The 26,139-nt window shown below is 38.2% G+C and overlaps 1 protein-coding gene across 1 annotated transcript in view; it reads left to right on the plus strand.

The window, feature by feature from the left end:
• Positions 1 to 26,139, plus strand: part of LOC103456924 (sodium/hydrogen exchanger 9) — a 78,551-nt gene that overhangs the window by 4,735 nt on the left and 47,677 nt on the right. Inside the window, exons 3-8 of the mRNA XM_008396808.3 lie at positions 2,599 to 2,676; positions 2,830 to 2,906; positions 8,180 to 8,295; positions 15,852 to 15,957; positions 20,448 to 20,586; positions 22,071 to 22,176. Coding sequence (XP_008395030.2) covers positions 2,599 to 2,676; positions 2,830 to 2,906; positions 8,180 to 8,295; positions 15,852 to 15,957; positions 20,448 to 20,586; positions 22,071 to 22,176 — 622 coding nt within the window. The remainder of the gene's footprint in view (positions 1 to 2,598; positions 2,677 to 2,829; positions 2,907 to 8,179; positions 8,296 to 15,851; positions 15,958 to 20,447; positions 20,587 to 22,070; positions 22,177 to 26,139) is intronic.

Consider the following 26,139-nt stretch of genomic DNA (forward strand, 5'->3'; position numbering starts at 1 on the left):
GAAAATTAAAAATGCAATATTTCCTTGTTCGACGCAATGTTTTCCTTGGTTGAAATTAAAACCAGTGTTTTGTGGCATTTTGACAGAAATATCCAATACCCCAGACATTTTTTGTAGTTTATTTCTTTATAAATTTGCATTTTATTTTAATTTATCTACTGTACTTGGTATTTTTATTAGGTCATGTACCTAAACCATTAAGTGACATCTCAACCGTTTGGTAGAGATCAATATTTCAAAAACCACAGGGTCTGTTGGAAAAAAAAATATTGATTGTGTTTATGAATCACCCTAAGGTAAAAGAAATACAAAGAAAAAAAATGTTCACAGGTTTTTTTCTTGGTGTGGTTGTCTAATTTACAATTACAATCATTCAAAGTTGGCACTTTTAATGGACTTTTAATGGAACTTTTAGAGCAACTTTGCATTAAAAGTGTCATTATTTACTGAATGACACTTCATGACAACTGTCATAGACATTCAAAAATACTTATTTATGCTCACAGCAGGTTTTATGTCATGTTTATGACTGTGTCGTGTCAGTCTTATGCGAACCCCTTCAAATAAAGTGTTACCACAACATCAATATACCAGCATCTGAGATTATATTTTAGTGATTTGATGTGAGAAATGTGTCATACGAAAAGGCCAGGTAAGTTATTTTCTGCACTTCACACATACTCAGCAAGCATGAATGTGGAGTGTGTTTAGAAATTTGTTGATGAAGCTTAGGGGATGTTTTAAACCAGGAAGTGACCAGCTGTGGACCTTACAAATCATGCAGGCCAAGTGTAACTCTTCTCTAATGGCTTCGACTCCTTGGCCCGTTATGAAAGCCAAGGTCTCATTAGTAAACCAGCAGAGGCTACCACAGAGGCCATTACATCAGTCAGATCGTGTGTAGACTTTGAGCCATTAGGCCTGATACATATGGGGAGCTAGCAGAGAGAGATAAGGATTTCATCGCATTACTGAGTCCATTATGTGCCACCGGGGAGAACAGCATTAAAGTTTGTGGTCTGATTAAATTTAGCACTGCTGGGCTGAGAAGACAATTAGTGTACACAGCACACCTCCATCCTCAGCGTAGTGGTGCAGGTGGCCCTTAGAATAAAGCTGCCAAGATATGCATAATTTACTCGCTGCAGTGGCCATATTGGTTTGTGTCGTGCTTATTTGTGTTTATCTTATATTTTAAAAATTCATGGATGCTGTTCTTTGTTGGTAATTGCAGCCACACAAAAGTAATTTATAGAGTGCTGGGTTATGGCTGCAGAGCAATTTGTAGATCTAGTTACCTCTTTAAATGCAGAATTACTCAGAGAGCATGCTGGCTCGCTGGTTTCTATAATGGACTTTCCAACATTGGATGTGTTCTGTAATTTTATGAAACATGCAACTAATTCACCTCTGGTAAATATTCATTAGAGTACGAGGATGTCCTAGATCGAAAACATTAGTAGAGGCTTTCATCTATTCACTTCTTTGATGCTCTTCAGGCTGTTATTTTAGTTAGTTCAAGGGCAGTTTTTGGTTGTTCTCACCAAACCTCATCATTTGGATAGAACATGTGACTATTCCAAATCTTTTTTTTTTATTATTCCTTATATTCCTTAATAATATGTATTTTTAAATAAAACCAGAAGGTTGTTGCAGTTTTTTTTTTCTTTACAAATCTACCCACAATACAAATTAAAATCATCCAAGGGTGAAATTGTACATGGAATCCTGCCTTACAGATTGGCTGGTATTGCATCTCATTGGCTGAGATGAGAAACATTCAGAGAGGATATAAATACAGAAATGTCTCACAGTATGGCTACTGTTTGTGTTGAAGGTAATTCGCAGCATGGATTTTATTGCTAATTTATGGCACAGCTCAGCTTTAATGGTGGTACTTTCTTATTTGTATATGTTCTAGAAGCTTCTTGGATACAGACGGCTGCAATTTTCATTTTGCATTGTGCTTTTCATTAATCATATAACCTCAAGACACATTGGCAGTGTGCTAAATCAGTACACTGTCATAAAGTCACTAAGTGCAGGAGAGCTTTGAGGCAGCTAATAACATCAATTCCAGCTTTCAGCAACTATGTCAGTTCATACTGGCACTACAATCAAAGTTTCTTATGTTCCCCATTTTTTCTGACACCTCATATATTTCTGATATGTTTTTATTTATTAGAATTGATTACAACCTTTTAATTCAAGCAAAAAAAAACCACTGGCAGTGCTTCAAATCATACAGAGAACCTACTTTTAATGTAAACTTTACATTTGTTAAAACTTTGCTTCATTTCCCTTTAAAGGTAATTCAACAAAGACCATTTGTCTATTATATATCTACATGCCTTTATGTGAAGTAAGCAAATAAAACTGTTAAGACTGATTTATCATTTCATTTACAAAGAATCAATCTTTCTTACCTTTGAGTGGTCGTTAGCACAGAAAAAGAAACGCAAAGAGATCTCTGTACACCCCTTAAGATTCAGACTTTATTCAAAATCAATGCAAAAAAAAAACAACACTTCGATTAAGCATGTGTTTTTAAATACAACTGAATCAATCATCCAATAAATGAAGTGTCTCTCTTTTCAGGCTATGCTTGATCCGCAAATCCTGTTCGACCTTTTCCTGCCACCCATCATCTTCTTTGGGGCTTACACCCTGAATCAGGTGAGACGGCTGCGTTTGATGTCCACTGGCCCACCAGATGAAAAAATAAAATAGAATTGTATTTTGTGCTGCCTCATTTATGGATGTGTTGACAACAAATCTTGTTTGTTTCATGTTTTATTGACTGCATCTGCCTTTTGATTCGTGTTCTAGAGGCGATTTGTGGAGAATCTGGGCTCTATTGTGACCTATGCTTTTCTGGGCACCATGATCAGCTCCTTGTGCATAGGGTAAGTGTTCTGTTCATTCACACTGATCAATACCAAACAACAAACACTCCAGAATGTGTATCTCAGTTTCTATGTACGTTATGTTTTAATCAGTTTATGTCTATGTGTAGACACAAACATGTCATATATGCAGGAACTCGGTTTCTCTATGTACTCATTATCCACTGGTTTTTGCTGTTGAACGACAGATGTTTGCAAGCTGCAGCAAAGCAGCTAGTTTTGATATGTGATGAGCTTTTTATTTTTTTAAGTGATTGGTTTGCAGTTTTTTTTCCTGCAACATTTAATAAAAATAGCAACTGGTTCCTAACCAGATTATTTCACTGCTGGATCAAGACCAGACTATCTGAGTTAGTTTGTCTTCATTACTTTCATCCATCTGACAATTCATACTCCAAATTATCAAAGCAGCTAACTCAGGCCTAAAAAGCTGCACTCATGGTTAAAGTGACATATTTTGTTTGCAAAAGGCTCTAACCAGACCAAAACATTTAAAACATGAAGCAAAACCAAATATTACCTTCAGCCAACTGCATGAAATTTCCAATCATCCACTACATAATGGACAACAAAATACGGCACTTGCTTGTCAGTGTTGTCCAGGGGTTTTCAAAGTGTGGGAGAGCTAAACCCTTTTGAGAGCAAATAGAAACTGTAAAATACATTTCTACTATTCATTCGCAGTCTCATCTGCATTGGATCCATGCTGGTAAAGAACAACACAGAGATGGCACGTTTAAGGACTGCAAACTGATTGTGGGAAGTAAAAATTTGTGGGATGTACAGTGAAACAGGTGCTTCAAAGGGTTTATACTGATTTTGGTAGCTTCTAATAGTTTGAACAGGGGATTTCTGTTTTTTTTTTAATTACTAAATAATGGAGTTTGGACTGCTTGAATGGCATCTGTTTTAAATGTTTTGCTAAAGGGTGGGGAGAATATGTCAAACCAATCAGAAATGGTTCCTACATTTGCAAAATAAATCATCTGGTCTGCTGAACTTCTGATGATGATAACTAAGTGGATCCCAGTTCCTTTAAGCAGATCCAAGCAATCAAGAAAACCTGTAAATCCTACAGTTCTAGATTGTGTATTTATTCCAAGGACAAACCCCAGGTCCAATAAAAGTTGCTGTTTTTGGGCTAGGTTGAGGACTAAGGTGTAAGCTGAATTTAGTTTAGGTTTAGGCGTTTACACTTAATGGTTACATTTAGGGTACGAGTCAGGATTAGGCTATGGAAATGAATACAAAATTAATGCAAGTCAGCGAAAAGTACTTGTGAAAAAAGAAAGGCATACTATGTGTATGCGTGTGTGTTGGGGTGTGCGGGGGTGCGTGTGTGTGTGTGTGTGTGCGCATGCGTGTGTGTCTTGGTGTCACTCATGCTCGTGGTGTTGGAGAGTGAAGTAGAACATCTGCACTCTTATCTGTGAAACTCCGTTCTTCCTTCCTTGTTCAGCATGTCTCACAACAATAAATGAAAATGCAAAAAGAATGAAATAAAACATAATCCACAATTCAAAGTTTGAACAGCATCCCAGCACATCGTGCTGTCCACTGCTACACCAAAAACACCAAAGCAATACTGTAATATTAATATTTCTGTAGTTGCAGAGTGTACAAAGCAGATAAATGCGAGTTAATGCTGCAATTTATTTGTCAGTCCAAGTAAAAGTCACTATTATCACATTTTGCTGGTGTGACCGTCAGTTTTGCATCTCTGTATAAAATTCCTCCTTGCTTTATTGTGCATAGTGTTGTTAAACCAAGAATAGCAGAGGTGCAGCAAATAACGTTAATTACGTTCTGGAAGCGGGGCTGCACAGTGGCGCAGTTGGTAGAGCTGTTGCCTTGCAGCAAGAAGGCTCTGGGTTCGATTCCCGGCCTGGGGTCTTTCTGCATGGAGTTTGCATGTTCTCCCTGTGCATGCGTGGGTTTTCTCCGGGTACTCCGGTTTCCTCCCACAGTCCAAAAACATGACTGTCAGGTTAATTAGTCTGCCCCTCGGTGTGAGTGTGAGTGTGTGTGTGCATGTGTGTGTGTCCTGTGTGTCTCTGTGTTGCCCTGTGACAGACTGGCGACCTGTCCAGGGTGTACCCCGCCTCTCGCCCGGCACGCTAGCTGCAGATAGGCACCAGCAACCCTCCCGACCCCACTGAGGGACAAGGGTGAAAGAAAATGGATGGATGGATGGACGTTCTGGAAGCGCCCCAATCATCTGGTTTCAGTGTGTCAGTGTTGGTGTGGTAGCTGCACCCTGGAACTGATGGACTGAGCTGTCATTAATCACACCTGTGCAGCTTATTAAGTGATGAATTACAATGTCTGCAAATGCTCTTAGTGTGCTGAACTGTGCTAAAGATGTTAAAAGGTCTTGGAATCATCTGACTCTGCTAGTGGAGCCAGAATATATTGATTTATTTTTTTTAATCAGCTACTGTGCTGATGCATAGTGTTGCAATTCTGTCCTGAAAGCACTAGATGGCAGTCTCTGACTTTGGATCCCTGTTAGCTAAATGACTACAGCCACAGATAATGTTAACCATCCTGTAGCATCTGTTTGAAGTTTTTTTTTTTTTTTTTTTTTTTTTTTTTTTTTTTGGAGGATTTTGACTTTAGGATGAAATTTTTTAGCGAAAGCATTTGGTCTTCAGTAGAATAAAATCCAGTGCTTGCTCTTATGATACGCTAAATATTTCATAGGTTCTGCGTCAAGAGATCATTCTGAATTCCAATCACAAAAAAAGGTAATTTCCGTATGCTAGTTGCTTTATCTAACTGTTGATTAAGACATTGTGCTCCCCAGCACAACTACTAAACATGTTGGCGAACTTATACTTCTGCTTCACTAACTCCAGACATTTTTATGCAATGCAAATCTCAGCTTGCATTAGGTAGACTTCAAGATTGTGCAAATACGGAAATAAAATAATGAAACATGGAAATGAATCATTCTAAAGATTTGCATATCCCTAGTGTACTACTATATAGTAGGAGGAATGCTAGACCATTGCAATTATAACATCTGTGCAGACATACTACACTTTACATCGCAGACTGAACCAGGACCTTAATAGAATTTGATATTAGCAGTTAAAATAACCAAAAATATACTTGTTTTTGTGTAAAAAAAAAAAAAAAAAAACTGGAGCGTGCATGCCTTTTAAAAACTGCAGATAATATAATTGCTCTCCAGATTTGCAGAGTTGCTGTGGATGGTAATATTGTGGGCAGTAAGATTCTCCAGTGTTGGTCAGTTTTGCAACAAATATGAAGAGGTTTCTGACTGAAATATGTTGCTGTGTCGCAGTCTCATGACAGTAACACGCCTTGGATGATGCAATCAGTTGTCGGCAAGCACTGCTAATCCACCTCATTTGCTTTTGTTGCTCTTCTTTAAGTCACTGTCTGATTTAAAGAGTATGTCTCTCTGCCCCAGCTGGTTAGAAAGCCCAGGTAGAGACACACACAAATAAATTATTTTATAAAAATCATACATTGTGATTTACGGATTTTTTTTTTCTTTTTTCTTTTAGATTATGTCTCTCACAGTGGACATGCACCTTAGATGAACATTTCAGACCCCTCTATGATTTCTAAATGGGGGAACTCACAAAGTCCTCAATGTAAATCAACAAATTCTAACAAGCTTCATTTCTTTCTGCTTTTCATTCCTAGCTAAACCATAGTTTTATTGAGAAAATTGCCCCTGGCCTCATCTGCTGCTTTGTAAAAGATGGAGCTTAGCTTATCTGTACTTTATTGAATTTTATGCTCTTCGAAAGCATTTTCTACTAAACTAATTAAGTTCATTCACTTGAACTCTTGGCATAGAGTTCCCAATTTAGCTAATATATTTTGTTGTCATGTGAGTTCTTTGGTTTGTGAAACTTGCATCCAGGAAATGGTTTGTTCATTGACACCCATCCACAACTTTAGGGAAAACACAGGAAGAAACGGAGTGTGACCAACTCAACTGAAGCTAAATTTTTCTTAAGTCTACAGCCTTTGTAATATTCCATACTGGGTTATTTTTTTTTTAATTGGCTAGAAAAACAAACAAACAATAAAACTGCAATTACTTTTACTTTACAGCCTGATGCAGAAATGTGAGTTTAGTTTGTGTGATTTCCAAACAGTAAGTGTTTCCTCTTTCCTATTATGTTTTTCTTCTCAAACTGATTCAGTGCCACTGCGAGATAAGCCACTTACCTCACACCCTCCCTTCTCCACACGCTGTTAGAGCTGCTGATATTTTGTTGAAACACCTGTGTGAAGTTTGCAAACCCATGTTTAAAACGTGCATATAACCTTACATTTAGATGTTATAATGCAGGCTACAGGTTGGTGCCATTGCTTGTAATGTGTCCTGTTTGAGAACCTAACGGGCAAATCTGCCAGACACTCCTCCTGCCTGCTTCTCACTGTGTGTGCGTGTGCCTGAGTGCCTGACCCTAACTGGCATGCTCATACATGTGCATGCACACAAACACCCCACCGGTGGAAACACAATCACTCTAACCTCAAATCTCCCCTTAAGATACATGAATAAGGCAGCTTATGTTGTTCAACGTGAGGACAGTGCTTTAAATCCCGACCATAGGGACACAGTTGTGTGCCAGCTCCATGGTAACAAAGTGACACTGAGTGCTCCCCAGAAGACTCAGTGGCATATTGATTATTATGGGATGTGTCTTTGCTAACTGGATTAGGACTTAACACACCTCGGTCTTCGATTCAGGAGCTGGCCTGCAGTTATGAATGCTGAATAGAAAAGTTTTTTTTTTTTTCCTTTGCCTTCAGAGTGCCTCACTTTTAAGGGCGAGATAAAGCCGGGGACAGTTGGAGTTTGAGATTTATTCCAGGCTCCAGGGTTGATAAGAAAATTCTTTCTCTGTATTATTCTGCTGTGATGCCCTTCACAAGGTCTTCTCAAAGTCTTTTTTTGAGAAGTGTTTTTGTTAAAACACTTCACACACAGAGATTTCAGTTTGCATCCAATTATTGTTCAATTCAAAATTAAACTCCGAATCGTGTCTGTAGACTGAGAATGAAAAAAAAAGGTTGCTTTGTTTGTATTGCTATTACTATCTGGAAAAGGGTCAATGCGCCTGCTGGTTGTGTCTAGCCCCATTAGCCTGACTACTTTGAGGGGTGGGGAAGCCCTGCTGCGTTTAGTAGGATGACTGATAGGTTTGCACCTCCCTGCTCTTCCAGAAAAAAAAAAATGACCACAGTGTGTTTTTCTACTGTCTGTTTGATCCCAATACCAGGGCCCTTGTCTACGGCTTCACCAGACTCATGGTGCTTCTGAGACGAGCGGCAGATGGAGAGTTCTCCCTCACTGACTGCCTCCTGTTTGGTGCAATCATGTCAGCCACTGATCCTGGTAGGTCACCTACAGAAAAAAATCTTCACATAAAAGTTGTTTTCCTTCGTACCGGCCGAACCGATCTGGCTTCACGCAAGTACACTCCACACATATGTGAAAAAGAGGAAATGGTTAACTTTAAACATGCAAAACGAAACACTTTTATAAGAAAATCAAGATCTGTAATATGTTGTTACACTTTGCGCTATATAAATAACCCATTGAACAAAATTGACTTAAATGCTATAGGAATAAGCAACAAACAAACAATGAAAACTATAACCTGCAGCAAAATGAGATGCTAAGAGTTCCCAACCGCTGGACTTAACGTGTCTACCTGTCTTAATGCAATCTAGTGCAGAAATAAAGCAGATAGCAAATCTGTTGCAAAAAAATATAGAGCAGATTGCTCTCCTATGTGAATTTCTCTCTGTGTTCCCTAAGACATGTTAAACCATTATTCAATGAAGTGACTCCGACAATGATGAAGTTCTTGCTGCAGATGAATTATTTATACCAATAAGTGATCTCGGTGAGCATCAAAGGCAGGATTTAAATTGTGGTTCAGCTGAGAGGCAATACTTTTCAATGCCACGCTGTGCTCATTCGTTTTGACCCCAGTGCACTCGTCACTTTGATTAGACTCAAACTGAATGCCTAAAATTGTAAGGCCCATAGGCTCTGTATTGTGCTGTCAAAATATAAAATCCAAACCCCAGACCTTCTGATTTTTAATTCAGCATTTTAGTGTGCAATCCCGCATAGGCTGGCTTAAGTTTGTGGCCTTCAAGAAGATGTAACAATTAAGCAATACCGCAAGCTGCATATAATCAGATATTACCCAATTTAAAAAAAAAACAAAAAAAACAAGAAATAAGAGCTTTCTTACCTCTTAAACTTTCCCTACATTTTAATGGATGTAGTGGGATTTTATGCGATAGACCATCACAAAGTATTGTGTAATAAAGAAATGGAATGGGGATGAATCAGGATTTTAAAGTGTAACTGATCTTCTGCAAACATAAAAAGAGAATCACACAAATCCAAAAAAAACAGGACATGGCTGTTCACATAATGGTAACTCTAGAAAAGCTGCAGAGAACCATATTCAGGTGGGAGGATCAGCAGGACAGCTATTTCTGCTCTCGATAAATCTGCTTTTTATGGAAGAGCATCCCACCGGCGTAATGCTTGGCTTAAAATGCAAACTGCGCATCAGTTTGAATACACCAACCTCACAGAGAAACTCTGTACTGACAGCATCATGGTGAGGGGAGGTTGCTCATAAGTGAGGAGAGGGCATATGGAGTTCATGGGAAGATGAGTTGAGCAACATACTGAAAGTGACCACATTTACGCAGTATGAATACTTCTGCATGGTCTTTTATCTTTACATAATGATTAGTTTAAGGCAATCTGTGGTTCTGTAACATCTAGCCATGATGTTTTAGATTTTACTAAGCTGAACTGCACGCAGCTTCTCTGAAACCCAGCTACTCAGATTTATTCTTATTTTCCAGAGTATGCTGTGCAGCTTGTGGAGATGTGGATTAAGCGTCTCCATTTATTAAAAAACTGTTCAAACAAATTCATGTAGTTAAAAATGTTTCAATATTTTCCTAACTTTTGAAAGTTGAACTTTTCTTTTTTGACATTTACTATGCATGAGGCACCTTTGTTTTAAGAGTAAACTGAAATCTATGGTTTAAGTAGCTGGTTTTACACTGTGGTGGCTGAGGACTTTAGCTCAGCTGAGCTACTTCTTAAACGTGTGACTGTTGCAAGGACTTCTCGCCTTCAACTGGAGAAAGACAAGACGACCAAATGAAGATTGTGTTTTGTTGTCAGCATACAAGTCATTAAAAAAACGTCAATATTCTTCTAGAGTTCTTTGTATAATTGCTAGAGACAATATGGTAGTATTGTAAAAATTATAATCTCATAAAAAAAAGAAACCATGTTATGGTTTAGAGGTCAAATAAATTCTGCCGTCATTTAAAGGGAGATTAAAATAAAGGTAAGTAGGGATGAAGAGGCATCGATGTATGATGCCTCTTCATTGCAGTGATGAATTAAATTCAGCCACATAGTGAAAATCTTTTATCCTTTTTCAAAATATGTGTTTCATTCACTTTTCTTCTTAAATGTCTTTTCCCAGCAATTCTCAGCAGAAAACAAGAATAAAATTTGAAATCAAATGAACATATATCTACAGTTTTGATAAGTTTGAACAAAGATAAATAAAATCCTGTCACTGTTTTTTTTTCTTACCATGTATGAAAAATGACACAAAGTACTGACAAAGTGAGCTGTTTAGAGTGATTGTGCTGTCAAGTTTTTAATTGGTTTTTTTATTTCCTAAAATATTTTGCTGTTGAGTTTTATGCAATCAGTGCAGAATAAGCTGATCAGACTCTGTGATGTCTCCTGATCCCAAAGGAGCCCTCCTCCACTACCAGCATGCAGCCTGGTTTTAGCACAGATATGCACCACAAAACTAGGTCCAATGGATAAACATTTTTTAACAGACATAAATAATCCATTATTTTAGCCCTGAAACTAATATTAAGACAGAGGGGACAGAGTGGTGAGTGACACAGAACCATATTATCAGGAAAAAAAAGTTGGGTTTTATTCCTAACTGGCTAGCTAACAGTTAAGTAAAGTAAGTTTGTTTTAATCTCTTCATGCACTCATATTATAGAAACGAACAACTGTATTTATTCATTTATTTCATTTAGAGTTGCAGTCATAAAGAACAGTGTTTAGGACATGCTGTAAATGCCTCTTCTTCTACAGTGTTTGTTCACAATAGCATATGTCAGTTAAAATTATTTATTCAAATAATAATGAAGTAAGATACCATAGAAAGTGAGTATCTCTACAGAATTCTCATGTCATCTTAAATACTAATACTGCAAATAACAACATAAGTCAATCTGAATCTTCATAAGACAACTGCTCGTTCAGCTGCACTCTCAGGTGAATTTTCTTGATTTGGTGGCACATACATGTCATCAGTTCGCCATGCAAAAGCATTAACCTTGACCAAATTGCTTCCAGTCTGTCTCTGAATCAAACCTTTTTCAAGATCCTTGCTGTAGTTACTTACTTTTAAGCACAAAATAATAAGCTGTAAACAGCCTTAAGCGAGTTTTCAGATACTTCAGCTTTCTTGACATAGGTTTTTGCATTTTCTTCAAAACCAGTGCCTGTTTAGTTTGTGGTAAAAGATTCTTCTTTGGTTAAGAATAAGCATAACATTGAAAAAGGTTCATAGGGGAGAGTTAATACCTTAAATATTTTTGTTGGGAGTAGGAGCAAATACACATTTAAATCTGCTTTAAATGTCATAGAAAGTCTGCTTTGATGCTCTTTTTCAGTATGCATCATTTGATTTTACAAAATAACCAGTTTTCTACTCAGTCTAACTGTTCTTCCCTGATTTAAATATAGGACCAATAGTTCGGATCAAAAACCAGGAGGCCTGCTGTGCTGCATTTATAGCTGCAGGGGTGGTTACTAAGGGTCGGTGAAATTCTCACTTAACATGAGTATTTTTCAGTTCCACGGTTCTTCCTTTCATCTTAGAGTTCGTATTTTTGTAGTTCTCCTCACACGAAAGAGAGTGCACATACATTTTGTGTCTGCGCACTGCAGACTTTAAAATAATGCCAGATGGTAAAAATTTTTAGCAGTACAAATGTAGTTTCCCTTCTCGGTTATTACTCATTGAAATAGATTTTTGTTTTGTTTGTCAACAGACAATCATCCCAGACCCAGTGCACAGCTGGCCAAAAAAACAAAAGAAGAAAAGGATTAGATCCTTAAACTTTCTAAAAATTTATGGAGTGTGTCAAAAAGCTAAGCCAGTGCCAGGACACCAACCAATTAAAATGAGCTCTACCATTTCTGCCAGCTCTTTTAATCTGCCAGCAGTCTGCCAGAAGCTTTTTGATGGCATCTAGGAGTGCATAGTTTCTCTGCAACTTGCTAAGGAGCAGTTAGCAAGATAATATTGAGTATATCTATACCCCCATGCACCCCATGGATTAGATAATATCAGTAGTTGAACAAAACTGTACAGTCACTCCAGTTTGAATAAAACCATCAAAACGTTCCCAATAATTAGTGAATGTTCATTTTTTGTCAGAACTGTCATTTATTCAGGGCTAGTGACTTTCTAAAACTTAGTATTAAAAAGCATCGAATCTGGTAATGAGTCCATGGCACAATTTTAATTAAGGAGAGGTACAAATGTTCCATCCTTCTTTAAAACCTCAGTGTTGCCACAAAACATAAACTACACCAGATCAGGCTTCAAAAACTCTAACCCAAAAGTTACTTTGATCAAAATTCACAATATAAATTTATTATATTGCAATAAACATTTAGAGACTTTGTTTTTGTAAGTTAGTTAGTATGGGTCATCACTTACAAATCCTCCCTGCGTTTCCACACTGAACTCACTAACTGTTGACCATTGCCGTTATGGCATTGATTTTCCGAAAATGCTTCCATCAAATATACATGAAAAAAAATCTTTGATGTAACCTCTTCTGAAGTTGTAAAATGCTTGCCCATCAGAAATCTTAAACGCTTGTATTTATGACTTTACCACTCAGCGCTTCACACGTTATAGCAATTTTTCTCCACTGTTTATTTTGTATCACTTTCAGCATTGTCTGCCTAATTCACTCAAGTAAACAAGCAAATCCTCTGCTTTTTTGCTTCTCGTTGTCACAATCTTTGTCTCCGCTAAACATCTGCATCCGGGGTAATTTGACCTGATAAGACTTCTTTCGACCCTCTCAGCTGTGTTATGTTGGAGATAATTGTATACTGTCTACCTTATGCTGTTGCTGTGGAAACTGACAAACAATTGACAGCTGTAGGACTGGTTGCCATGACTACACTGCCACCCTCCTTGTGTGAGAGGAGATGATTTTTTTTGTTTTTTTTCTCGTCTCCGTCTTCTTGTTTTTGTCTAGCAGCGTAAGTGTTACACAACATGCTCGCACCAGTCAGGCATTATGGGAGCGGGAAGATGGAACAATCCTTACTCCGGGCCCTGAACTCAGAAGAACTCTAAGCCCATCAAAGACCAAAGAGCCAGATCTGTCAAAATATGTCTGGAGGCAGTTGTCTCGCTATTGTCAGTCTGCTCATTTCCTGTCTTCCTTGCCCCTCGCTGGCCTGTCATTTCCCACAGGGCCAAACATTACTGTTAGAACTGACTCTTTATTCAGATCACAAACTTCACTAAGGCTAATTTTGTGGATTACTTATGCACTATGGTCCCATCAAATGGGATTTGAATCCACTTGGAGCCTATTTCATCTTGAAAATCACATTATATATTGCCAGCTTAGTACTATAGTAGGTCACATGCATCTGCATCCAATGTAATAGTAGTTTGAAATGAAATATTACATTATTTGTATCACAAAACTTCCATTAAAGGATATATTTTACAGTTGATCCATTGTAGAAGATTAACCAACTCATTGTGAAGTGTACAGGCAAGTCTAATTAGGGTCAAGATTCCTTCTGAAACATTTAGACCACCCTCTAATGCCAAACAACTTACAGCATCCACAAGTACAACTGGCGAAATGTGTAAAAAGCCTGTTTTTTAAATGTATTTTAAGTTGTCATGTCTCATGTCTGAAGAATGTTTGTATTTTCCCTGCACATCAAAACACCAGTAGAATGAACCTAGCATCCGGCATCGTAAAGACTTCATAGCGCTCTGGTAGCATTAGCTTTAATATCCTGGGTCTTCTGAGACAATGCAAAATTATCTTCATCATGTGGTGAAAAAAGGGTAGAGTGATCATATTTTCACAATTTTGGCAAATGAAAACCACAAACATCAATGTATTGTATTGGCATTTAGACTAATTCTTATATTGAATTAAAATGACGCACGTTTGTTTATTGTCTTTGTTTGTTTCTAATTTTTTGTTAGCAAAACCTGTTTGTACTTGGCTATTTCCACTCCCAACAACCATAAATGACATCCCTTGCATCTACCTTCCTACTGTGTATAGTTTGATATCATTGCAATTACAGATGTTCTGTAAAGACTAAAGAACACAGATCAAGGATAAAATTGTGAAGAAGTTTAAGTCATGGTTAGGTTATAAGACGATATGCCTAATTTTAAATATTTCTGAACATGGAAAGATAATGGCACGACTGCAAACCTTCGAAAACTTGGCTATCCACCTGCACTGGCATTCCAGGCAAGGAGGAGGTGCTCTTTATAATTTACATCTAGAATGCTACCGATGCCTAACATCATTATTCAAGACACACCCATGTGGGGATTTCAAATGTGGCCCATTTGATAAGATGCAGCGAGTGCATCTTATCAAAGCAGGGAGTTGCTTGCCAGCAGTTCATCCACATCAAGTTGTAATTAACTTTTCTGCATGTTTTAATCAGCTGATTATGAAGCTCAAGCCTCCCTTCCTTCTTCCTCTAGCAGCGTCCTTTCATTCCAAGACTGCTAGCTGTTGTAAAGAACGCCTGTATATTTATGTTTTGCAAGTAGCACCGCAATATAGAACAGAAACCTGTGCCGCTCTCATAAGGAAAGTGTAATATGCTGTATGTTCAGGATAAACACGATCAGAACATCTGTTGTTTTGCAGTTGCACTTTGTGACCAGTAGGTTCAGTTTTATTGCATTTCTAGTTATGTGCTCTAACATCCAAACACATTTGAAACATTGACAAAGGACCATTAACATGCAACCATGATATTATTTTTGAGAAATTATCAAAAATCAGCCACAAACGGCATTCATTAGCAATGCTAAGCCTTAAGTGTTTTGTTCACACAGCAGATCTTGATCCAATTTGCTGCTGAAATCCTTTTTTTTGTTGTTGTTTGCGTGGTCGTACATACTGTTAGTTTTACAAAGCATGCCATTCAAGTAAGGCAAATAAAGATAAAAAATACTCCAGATAACATATTTTTTAACCTTCACCAAGAGTACCTTTTTGTAAAACAAATATTTAAATAAAAGAAAAAAAGTTCCCAGAGCTGCAAATCAGTTGAGTTGAACTTATATATGCAGAATAATATATATATTATTATTTATATACAATTATAGGTTCTATTTATGAGTAGGTTTTAATTTGCCACTTTAAACCATCAACAAATGTCAACATTAAGAATAAGCTGACCAAACTCGTCAACAGATACTATAAGAGAATAATTAGTCTAACCATTTAATTTCTCGGTACTTTAACATAATTACTAGACTTTATGATAGAAAGTGTTTTTCTTTGATCTTTGCCTGAATACAATTTGCTTTGTTAGTGTTTCAGACAACTTTTCTTTTCCTTATCATGGTGATTTCACATTTCCCATTAGTTTTTATTGTCGCATTGTGATGTTACCGCCCTTGCTCTTCTCTGCTTATTGCAGTAGAGTTCCCGAATTACGCTGCGTCTTTGCAGAGTAATTTAGTTAATTACTTTTTCTCTTTACGCATGTGTTGTTTTAGCGTCCTGCAGTCTTTAAGGGCAGCTTCTGTTTTGTTTGTTTGTCTTTTTTTAAAGTCTCAGTCCTCGGGCTATTGTCGGACCTACGTGTGGACTCGGATTTACACACCCTGCTGTTTGGCGAGAGTGTCCTTAATGATGCCGTGGCCATTGTCTTGACACAGTAAGTATCTCTCTGTGTTCGTCTTTGCCCTTTGAATGAGTAAGTTTTCCAGTTTAATTGTGTGGGTGTGAGGAATTCGCCAGCTGGCAGCGTGGAGGCGGACGCGTAGCGGTGGAGGAAAACTGAATGGAAGCTGCCAGCTGTACAGGAAAGGTGTGATTGCGTAAAGCAGCATGGCCGCCTTGACGGTATGCAGTGGGCTACATAAGCAAGTTGCCTCCAGCGATGTCAGCATCTCATTAAAGAAGTCAGCTCCTGGAGTTACAACACACTCCCAGGATAACACAATGGGCTACTAGCCTGTATGTGCTGTCAAATTCAGGCTGAACTCGGCATAAAATATGTGAAAGCTCAATGGATTATCCATTATAAACTTGTCCCTTGTCCATGCAGTGCAATCCTCCTATTCTTTTCAGTCTGCTGTCCCATCTTTCTCTTGCACGGCTCTCAAATATGCATTCAGATTCTTGCTAGGGATTGTCTGGTATGTTTATACAAAGCCAGTCTTAAAGATGAGCAAACAGATGGCAGATAGAAAGAGTTCAAAATTCACATACAGAGAACTATAAAATTAATGCAATCCACTTGGATTATTGCGCATAATGAGTCGTCACGGTATACACTGCAGACCACTGCATGGAGCCTGAGCATTCTCCCAGACAAAGCTGCATAGTGCCACATTTGTTCATAAAGTGGCGTGACTGTCCCTCATGCCGCCTCCTGTCACTTGACTGCCGCGCTGAGGCTCCACCACACAAAGCTGGACCTTTTTACCGAGTCGTGTCGATTCCTGGCACCGGATTGCTAACGAGCTCGGGAGGCAACTCAGCCGTAAGCTGATGTGCCCTCTCCCAGGCGTGTTACTGCTCCCACCCATACCGCCACTCAGGCAGGTCCAGCATTTAAAAATGTTGAGGTTGTGGCCGAAAGCGAGCAGCACCAAACCATTGAACACGCAGTCTTTAGTAGTGCACACTAAAGAAATTGACTTGTGGCTAAATTAAGTGTGCTAACGCAATCGGAGTCTTTATTTCCACAGAGGGGGTAATAGATTTTCTCTTTTCATTTGCAGAGCTCATTAGTGACAACTTGATTGATTTCTCCCTTCCTGCCATGGAGATGAAAAATGCTGTGCTGTTACTGGCTCATTTCAACTTTAAGCTACTAGTCAGACCTTTCTGTAAAATGTATAAAATCAATCAAACCCATTTTAGGTACTTTTTGTCTCCTTTAAAATGACATAGCATGGTAAGATTTTGTATTTGTTTGGCTGTTAAGCTGTAAATGTAGTGAAGGAATGTAAAAATCAACCCTCTCAAAACAAAGCTACATCCATATTCCTCTGTTAACTTTACATAAGCCTTAAACTAACTGATCAATATTTTTAAAAAGCACTTGGTTTTTCCTTTTTTCCCTCTCTTTTTACATGGTTTTATTTAAATTCCTTATTCACAAATGTCTACTTGTATGTATGATCCCCCCAAAATGATTAAGCCATGTGTGAAAACACCACACAGGTGTTTTAAGGAAAACTTGATTAAATAAGCCATCCTACTCTGGATTTTTGGAACAGAATTTTAATTCTGTTCTGTTTCCAAAAACATCAAGTTTCGGATGTTTTTGGAAAGCTCTGAGCACCCAATACAAGTTGTAAGTGAGTCAGACAGATTTCTCTTCAAGAAATAGAAGGATATGAGAAGAGCAGTCAAAATATACGGAATCTAGCTCTCTAAATTAATGTGAGGCAGAAAGAATAGGGCATTAAAAATGAACATGAAACAATCAGACAGAAAATTTAAAAAAGGAATGAAGTAGAATTTTTCTCCCAAGTTGAAGCTTTGAAGGTTGTTCTCTATGCCACACACAGCAGCAGCACTTCTGACTTGGGGGAACATCAAAGTGAAACTTTGACTTTAAAGCTTAAGCTTGAAATATGTTGCTACTGACATGATTCAGAATCAACCAATTTTTAAGTTTCATAATTCAGTCATCAGCCAAACATCAATGTCAGCAAATGTAACTCAAATACAAACAGAGCAATGTTAGTTTTCTTACTGTAATGTTATGAATTCCTACAGCAGAAATCAATATACTTCATTACTTGCTTATATTTTTATTGTTGGCATACATTTGTCATAATTTAAAAAAAAAATTAGACCACAAAAAAAGTCCTTTATACATACTCATCTATTTTTAAGACTCTGTGTACTGTATGTGTTTTTGTGATCAGTAATATGAGACCTTTTGTGAGTTTTAGTTAACTCAGAGTCCTAACAGTGTTGCTATATGTGGTCTGCTGTGGTTAATGTAATCATGTCATTCCACAAATGCAGCCGCCTCTGTCGGTTACTTGCATGGCTGCTTGTCCCTGCATGCTTCACAGCTGTCGCCTCCTTTTCTCTCACACACACACTCGCGCACACACACATGCACACCCACACAGTCAATCAGATAATTTCTCTTTCCCTCCTTCTTGCCTGCGAGGGTTATTTTGCACTTGGTGACTTGCATGTTGAAGTCCCCCATCACTCCAACAGAGTAAATATGATAGCAGCACATATAACGTTATGCTGCTATTTTTATGATCAGCAGCAGTGTCCCCCTCCTCTTTCCAACACTGCTCTGAAGTGTTTGTGAGGGAAATCATCTGGAATGTGTTGTTTTCCTGAAGCAGATTATTCTTCCTTAGAAGGCCATGTGTATGTAGAAGTGACTGCAGGAAACTAAACTTGGAGGGCTTTGCTCAGCATGTTAACATTGGAAATGTATGCTCTCTGCTGCAGACTGCTTCACACCTAGAGATTATCGAGTCATTTTTCTAATAACGCCACTTGACTCAGACCAATAAGCTATATTTTTACATTATAATAGAGCATTTACAAAACCATATTTTGTAAATGCTCTATTTACAAATGGAGCGTTTGCTCTGTTTGCAAATGCTCTATTTGCAAATAGAGCATTTACAGTACCTTGATAAAGTTTGACTTTTACCTGTTTTTTCACATTAAAGCCATAACCTCCTCTGTGTTTTTAGCTAATTTTATGTGATGGACCAAAATGACTGTAGCTCAGTTATTTGAAGAAAAAAAGAACAGTGTCTGGGTCAATCTCACACATGATTGATCAAAACTAGCAGTGTCAAATGCAATCACAGAAGGAGCCAAAACATGAAACACTGGGAGATATTAATTAAAAATTATTTTTAGACAAGCAAGAATCTTGTTTCTAATCAATGGGAAGCTTTAAATTCCTCTAGGTGGCAAGTTAATGGTGACCCAAAGTTCTAGCTCCATCTTTATTTCTCTTATTTACTGACAAAGTTGAAACCAGATATTTACATACACAGAAAAAAAGACACAAACTGTTTGAAGTTAAATCAGACCAAATTTTTCTTCTTTTAGCTTAGTTAGAATTACCAAAATTATTTCTATTTGCCAAAAAGCCAGAAAATTAGGCAAGGACATTTTTCAGTAGTTTGTAATTACTTGGCAATCCGGAAAACTGGGAAAATGTCCCAGTTAAACGAATCTATATCTAGGTGAGAATCCTTGTTAAATGACATCTTAACTAAAACTCTGAGGTTTGAGAATCCTTGTTAAATGGCTTTTAAACTAAAACTCTGAGGTCTGAGACGTTTAACTGAAGTCCTACAAGGGGTGTGGGTTTTAATGTTTTTATCTTTTTTTAACCTTTTTTTTTTCTTTTAAAAAAAATTATTTGTCTTTCTGTTTATTCACTGTCACATGCTGTTTTTATTTAATTATGTAAAGCACTTTGAAATGCCTTGCTGCTGAAATGTGCTATAAAAAATTTTTAATTTGATTGATTGATTGATTGATTGATAATTCTTTCTTGTTGTATCGAAGCTTGTGCAGCACTGTCTTGAGCTGAAGTAGCCGTTGCGGTGCGTTTATAAAACATGTAGCGTTATCGGTGTGAGCACTATGTAACTTTGTGGTGGGCTCTGATATTTGGTCAATAAAATAACCTCACTGCTCGGATTTGGCCTGTGAATTTTGACCTCGACGTCTGATCTAAACCTTTCGATTGTAGCCCTCAGGCTGAATTCTTTTTCTCATTGTCCTGCTAGAAGATGAACATTTGACCCAGATTGAACTCCTCTGCTGCCTCTCACAGGTTTTCATCTTGGATAGCGCTGGATTTACAAATCCAGTTACAAATAGAGGTCAGAAGTAGATGTACTCAACTTGCTAATTAGGTAACTTCTCCAGGCAAGTGGTTGAACTCTATTACATTTTGAGGTATGGCAGTGAAATGGAGTGAATACAAATTCACAGCACACCTTTTAAGAGTTTATTTGGTAAAAATGTATAAATAGTTTTCCTTCCATTTGCCAATTATGCATTAGTTTCTGTTAGTCTACCACCACATAAAATTCCATTCAAATATATTGAAGTTTGTGGAAAAAAAAAAAAAAGTTCAATACTTTTTCACTGGTTTAATTTCTCCTTGCATCTTTTTTCTCCCAGTGCCATCGCCTCCTATGACCAGATGGAAACAGGAAACGTCTTTCAGACACCTGCCTTCTTTCGCTCTGTTGGTTTCTTTGTCGGAGTGCTCATTGGCTCCTTCCTCCTTGGATTCATATTCACAGTAATAACAGCCCTCATATCCTTTCATCCACTCCTCTTCCCTCCACCCCAGACTCAATTATCACCTCGGCATCCGCTGCAGTAAATCTACTTCCTCGGCTCTGTAACTGCCCCCTCCTCCTCCCTAACAAACCCAATGCTGCACCCCTTCATCAGCAAAAGTAACAGGATGGGGTCTGAAGTGCTGCTGTGGGTTTGATGGTCTCAGAGATGTCGTGAATCACACCAAAAGCGTGTGATGAAATTTCGACTGGCGAGGGGGTCCTGCGTCTTTCTCTCTCTCTCTCTCTCTCTCTCTCTCTCTCTCTCTCTGACTTTAGTTAATTAGACTTTAGAGTGAAAAATGAGGAGGTGTCAAGTGGGGTGCTCATTTCTTATGTAAAGGGACTGATGTTTATGTGCAGGCAACCAACAAATTGAACTTTTTATTAAAATTTTGCTGACAGCAGCCATAGCAACAAATTGCTCCCTTCATGCCCTCTGTTCAAACACAAGGTCCTTATAGACTGCTTATGGCAAACATAAAGTCATTAGCACATCCATATGTTTTGTTTTTAATGCTGCGAGGCATCATGAGGGAAATAAGCAGTTAGCATCTTGTTGTAGTCTCAGTAACAGAGATCCCAGTCTGGGTTGCATTTAACAAGGAAACGTAAGAAGAAACGTAAGGAGCTCATCTTTGAGATTTAATTGTCAGACCTAAAGGAAGCTTAGTCATTAACATAATAGTTGCTGTAGACGTAGCTACTTAAAGCCCCTCATTATTGCCAGCTTCCTATCTTTGAAGACTGCACCCATCTGTACTATGCCTACTCTGAGACACTCTCACAGGTGTGTTGTTTCCTGTATCTCACTATAACCTGAAAAGCTTCTCTGTTTTACACGTTACACTCAGATCTGACACGGAAAAGAAACGGTATCCGCAAAGCTTAAGCTTCCATCAGCTTGCCAGGAAGGTTTTATTGTATTTGTAGTGACATGACAAGTGTTGATCTGGTGGAAGAAAATTCTTCTTGATTTGATGAAATAAAGTTTTAAACTGGATATTTAGATTTTTCCAGTAGAGAAGTAATGATAAAATCTCATCTGCAAATGAAGAGCTCGGAATACTCACATATTCATGTAATCAGTTGAAACACTGGGTTTTGGGAAACCCAGTGTTTGCTTCTATGAAAAATCAAACACATAGTTGGTCAGGAAACTTAGATGCAGCATAGGTGGGAAAGTGATGTAAAGAAGGGGGGGGGGGGGGGTGGGGAATTTTCTCATTCAGGTCCGGTTCTTATTGTATATGGCAGGACTCCAGGCTTATTGAGCACCTACTGCATTGGCTTGTTATTTGCAGGCACAGCACTGCAGTAATTCTCAGCCTCCTGTCTGCTGCATTGGAACGTACATGTACAAATTTGTACTGCAGATGCACCAGAAACTTTAGTTTTATTGGAAAAGGTGTAAAAACTGCATGATTATCATCTTGTAAATCTTTAACCCTCTCTCCACTTCACCAAACTCACCCGACTCCATGAGAGTCCTCTGCTGGAAACATCAATCTTCTTCCTGCTGTCCTGGAGCAGCTTCCTCTCAGCAGAAGCCTGCGGACTGTCAGGTGAGCGTTTCTTCTCTTCTGTTACTCGTGTGTCTGTGGCCATATCAGAACTGTGTTGGTGGCTGGCTGCTGGATAAAAATCCTTTCAGTGAGTCTCGGCCTTCATCACCTTCCGCTAACAACATCCCCCTGTCCCTTCCCCCAGTCATCACTTCTAAGCTGCATGCGCTAACTTGCATGCGACCCCTCGGCATCGGTCGCACAGGCAGCTGTTTGGTTGGCATGTCCTGCTGCTGCATCAAGGGGAAATCTGACAGTGCATACTCAAAGGTTTAGAGACAGTGCCAACTTTATAAATCTCCAGTCCAAATCCGAGTCACTTCTCTTCATGGCAACCTCGTTTTTTGAATACAGCAGCCTGCACTGTGCCTACTATGCCTCTCCGCAGTAAAACTTTGATGTATTTTACTGCGATTTTATGTGATGGACCAAAACGTAGTAGTACATAGTTAGAATAATTCTTATTCTAGTGCATTCACAGATTATTTCTGACTGCAATGTCTTGGAGGGTTTGCAATGTACCAATACACTGTTTTTGTTCGAAAGATGGGCAGTTGTATTTAATGTATCCCTGCTGTGCTCTGTCTGGCATGTTTCTTTGACAGGGTTCATGATGCTTTTTGCACACTGGTGTGCTCTAAAAAAACCTCTGAGGCCTTTAAGAACAGCTGGATTTTACACTGAGATATTACACACAGCCGCACTATATTTATCCAATAGCTGTCTTCTATAAGGTTCCAATTGATTTCATTTAAGGCAGAGATAAAAAGCATCCCCTACTTCTCAAATTTTTACTAGTGAAAAATTTCAAGAAGGATGAATGCTTTTGTAAGGAACTATTTACATTATATTTACATATATGTAAAAATGAATCACTCAAAAATTCTTGGATTATTGGAAAACTATATCACACATTCCAGTCTTCATGGAAATGCACTTATCTTCTTTGTGGTCAGTACATATAAATGTAATAATTTAACACCAGTTTTTTTCTGAATGTTAATGCAAGGTTTCCTCAAAATCTACTCTAATGTAAATTTGATTTAGTTTAATGAGGGACATTGGAACACTATGTCATTCTGCTTTGGAATTGTTAGTGTGTTGCATTTGGAAGAATAAGTCTTGACTTTCTTGCCTGATATTGTCTTCCTCCACGCTGACCACAATGATGGGGCTTTAGAATATTAATTTAGCATTTGTATTCAACAAACACTGTGGTCTTGTTCCTCCTGCCGTGGCTTTATCAGAGGAATACCACTGAATCAGCTGACAAGCTCGCTCTTGCTTGGCAGTTAGTCTCTGTGGCCTGTGGAGGAAGAGAAGATGGTTTCTAATGAAATAGCTTGACCTTTATCCTTTTGGCCCTGTTTGTGAAGAGCACCGCCCTGCATATTACCCAATGTGGTACATACACACACACACACCGCAGAAACACACATGTTATGCCAGTGGTTCTTATAATGCTTCTTAAGATCAGAAGAAATTCTGCATTGAAGAAAATGTCAATTTTATTTGTTTTTTTTGGGGTGGGGGGAGTTTACCACTACAAACTGGAAACTGGGAAACTACTCTGTCCTTGTTAATGAGCTTAATGTAATAGTCATCTCAGAGGGCTGCAGAAGGTATATCTCGTTCTCAGGATGAATGAGCATGAGTTGAGTGGGAGCTGGTCGTTCTCCCTGGTGTTGTCTGGTTATCGAAGCACTTTCTGTTTCCGATAATTGCTTCAGTTTAGGGGGAGGGCGATACCTAATGACCCTTAACTCTACAATTATTAATCTTACACCCTTTGCAGCTCCTTATTATAGGATACATGTAATCTATTTACAAATTCCCTCCTTGCTTTTTTTGTAGATGGTGGATGAAATGTTACCTCCGTCGGTGTTAAATAAACCAATGAGGATGGTAAACTAAAAAGGACCAAAAAGCAAAGCCAAATTCTGGTTGAAAGCGCATTCTGAGCACTGGTCGCTGAAAGTAGCATACAGTGGCAGGTCAGTGTGTAATGATTTTATGGTGGCTGGTAAATAGAGAGTATTTGTCCAGCTGTGGTGATGTGCTATTTACTCTGTTGGTGCTTTTATTGCACACATCTTGACCAGTGCAAGTGTTGCTCCCTATCTGAGTAAATTCGCGTGATTCCTTTTTATGTGATTCTCCCTCAAAGAAGAGAGGTGGAAAAAAAAGTATGAAATTCAATCCCTGCAACAAAACAAGCATGTCCTGTGAGGCAGCAACCTTCTTTCTGTGTGACACGCTTCAGATTTCTGTTCACCGACGGGGGCTCTCTGAGTGAAACTATCTTTTTTTATGAATTTGTACTGCACTTGTTTTTTCTTTTCTTTTTTTTTTTGTCTTTGTTTGTTTATGTCTGTTCATGACTTATCGAACAAGGAACCAGTATTGAACTTCAATGTATATCATTGGGGTGGAAGGACAAACTCTAGGTTATTAAACAATATTACAAACTTTAAACATTTCACATTCCATTATCTCAAAATGAGAGAGTATGGTACAGATGCAAACCTTTCAAGACATGATCTTTCATTTTAACTGACAGACAAGGAACCTATTGATGAGAGAAGCATCAAGGATGCAGGTAGTAACTTTAAAGGGGCCACAAGTCATTTATTGGACAAGGCAAAGGAAATAAGATGCTGTGGTCAGATGTACCAGTGTGGCACTAGGGCTGTGTAATAATATCGATTTTGCAAAATATATATTGATATTTTCTTTCCTAGAAAAAAATTGATATTCATCCGCAAGTATCATAACATCCAACTGTCACCTTGCTCACTCACTGCTTGCTTCGCCGGGAGAATGATTAGGTCATCAGGTTTAGAGTGATTCTTTCAGATGTTAAGTGTCGAGGTTAAAAAGGTATCAAACTATTCAGAGCAGGGTACTTGGTGGACTTTATTTACTTTACAAATGCATGTGAGCTACAGTTTGTACTGTTTCAATTAAAAGAAACATGTTTTCTCACCACTTCTTTGATTCATTTTGTCCAGCTGTCGACTTTAAGTCTGTGTCCATGTCCAACCAGAGCCAGGTATTGTGTAGTTGGTGCTTTTAGTCAGTTTTCAGTTAAATTAATTCAGTCCAACTCTATAACAGTCACAAAACGTCACCAAAATCACTCTGTCCCTCTAAAATCTTTCAGAAAATCACAAAAGAATTGTATCGTTTGTTGAATATCGCAATATATATCGTGCTGTGAGCAGAATATTGTGTATCGTATCGTATTGTATCATGAGATTATTGTATCACTACAGCCCTATGTGGCACACTTCTAGGGTTTTTTTTGCAACATATTTATAATCCTTTATTGTTTTCATTTAAATGTACAATTATGCACAACTTTGTGTTGATCTTTCACCAACCCAATACCCAGTTAAACACATTGATGTTTTGGGGATTAATGCTTTTACATGACACTGTGATATTTTAATTACATTTTACCAAATGAAAATTAGATGGCGATCTTATTTTAGTAGTGTAGATGAAATTTGAACATGTACTTAGTCATTTTGGCCTCACAGCTAGTCTTCAGTACTGTCCTACAGGATGACATTTATAGAATTAGAAATCTGACCCTTTTAGAGAATATAATATCTGACGTTTTTATGTTTTCATATCCTGACAAATTTCAAGCAATGTACCAGACTTCTGTCTCTATGTCCTCTTTCGTCTGTCCTTTGGTTTTCTGGTTGTGGCCTGGTTAATGCCTTTGTGCAGATAAGAGATGCAAGAGCTGTAACTGGCTGAGTATGATAACATGAACAGGAAGATTGCCCTGCCCTATAAATTTCCCAAGAGAACTGTTTGTTATTGTTGCAACTTTGCCAGACCCCAGACCTCTGTGCAAATCTCTATAATCTTAGTATAACGAAATAAAACATGCAAACATCTCTTTTTGTGAAACCACTGAATCTGACCGATCCCCATTATTCTTCCACAATT

Source organism: Poecilia reticulata, chromosome 20, assembly GCF_904066995.2.
Source record: "Poecilia reticulata chromosome 20, P_reticulata-male-v2, whole genome shotgun sequence".
Classification (NCBI taxonomy): Eukaryota; Metazoa; Chordata; class Actinopteri; order Cyprinodontiformes; family Poeciliidae; genus Poecilia; species Poecilia reticulata.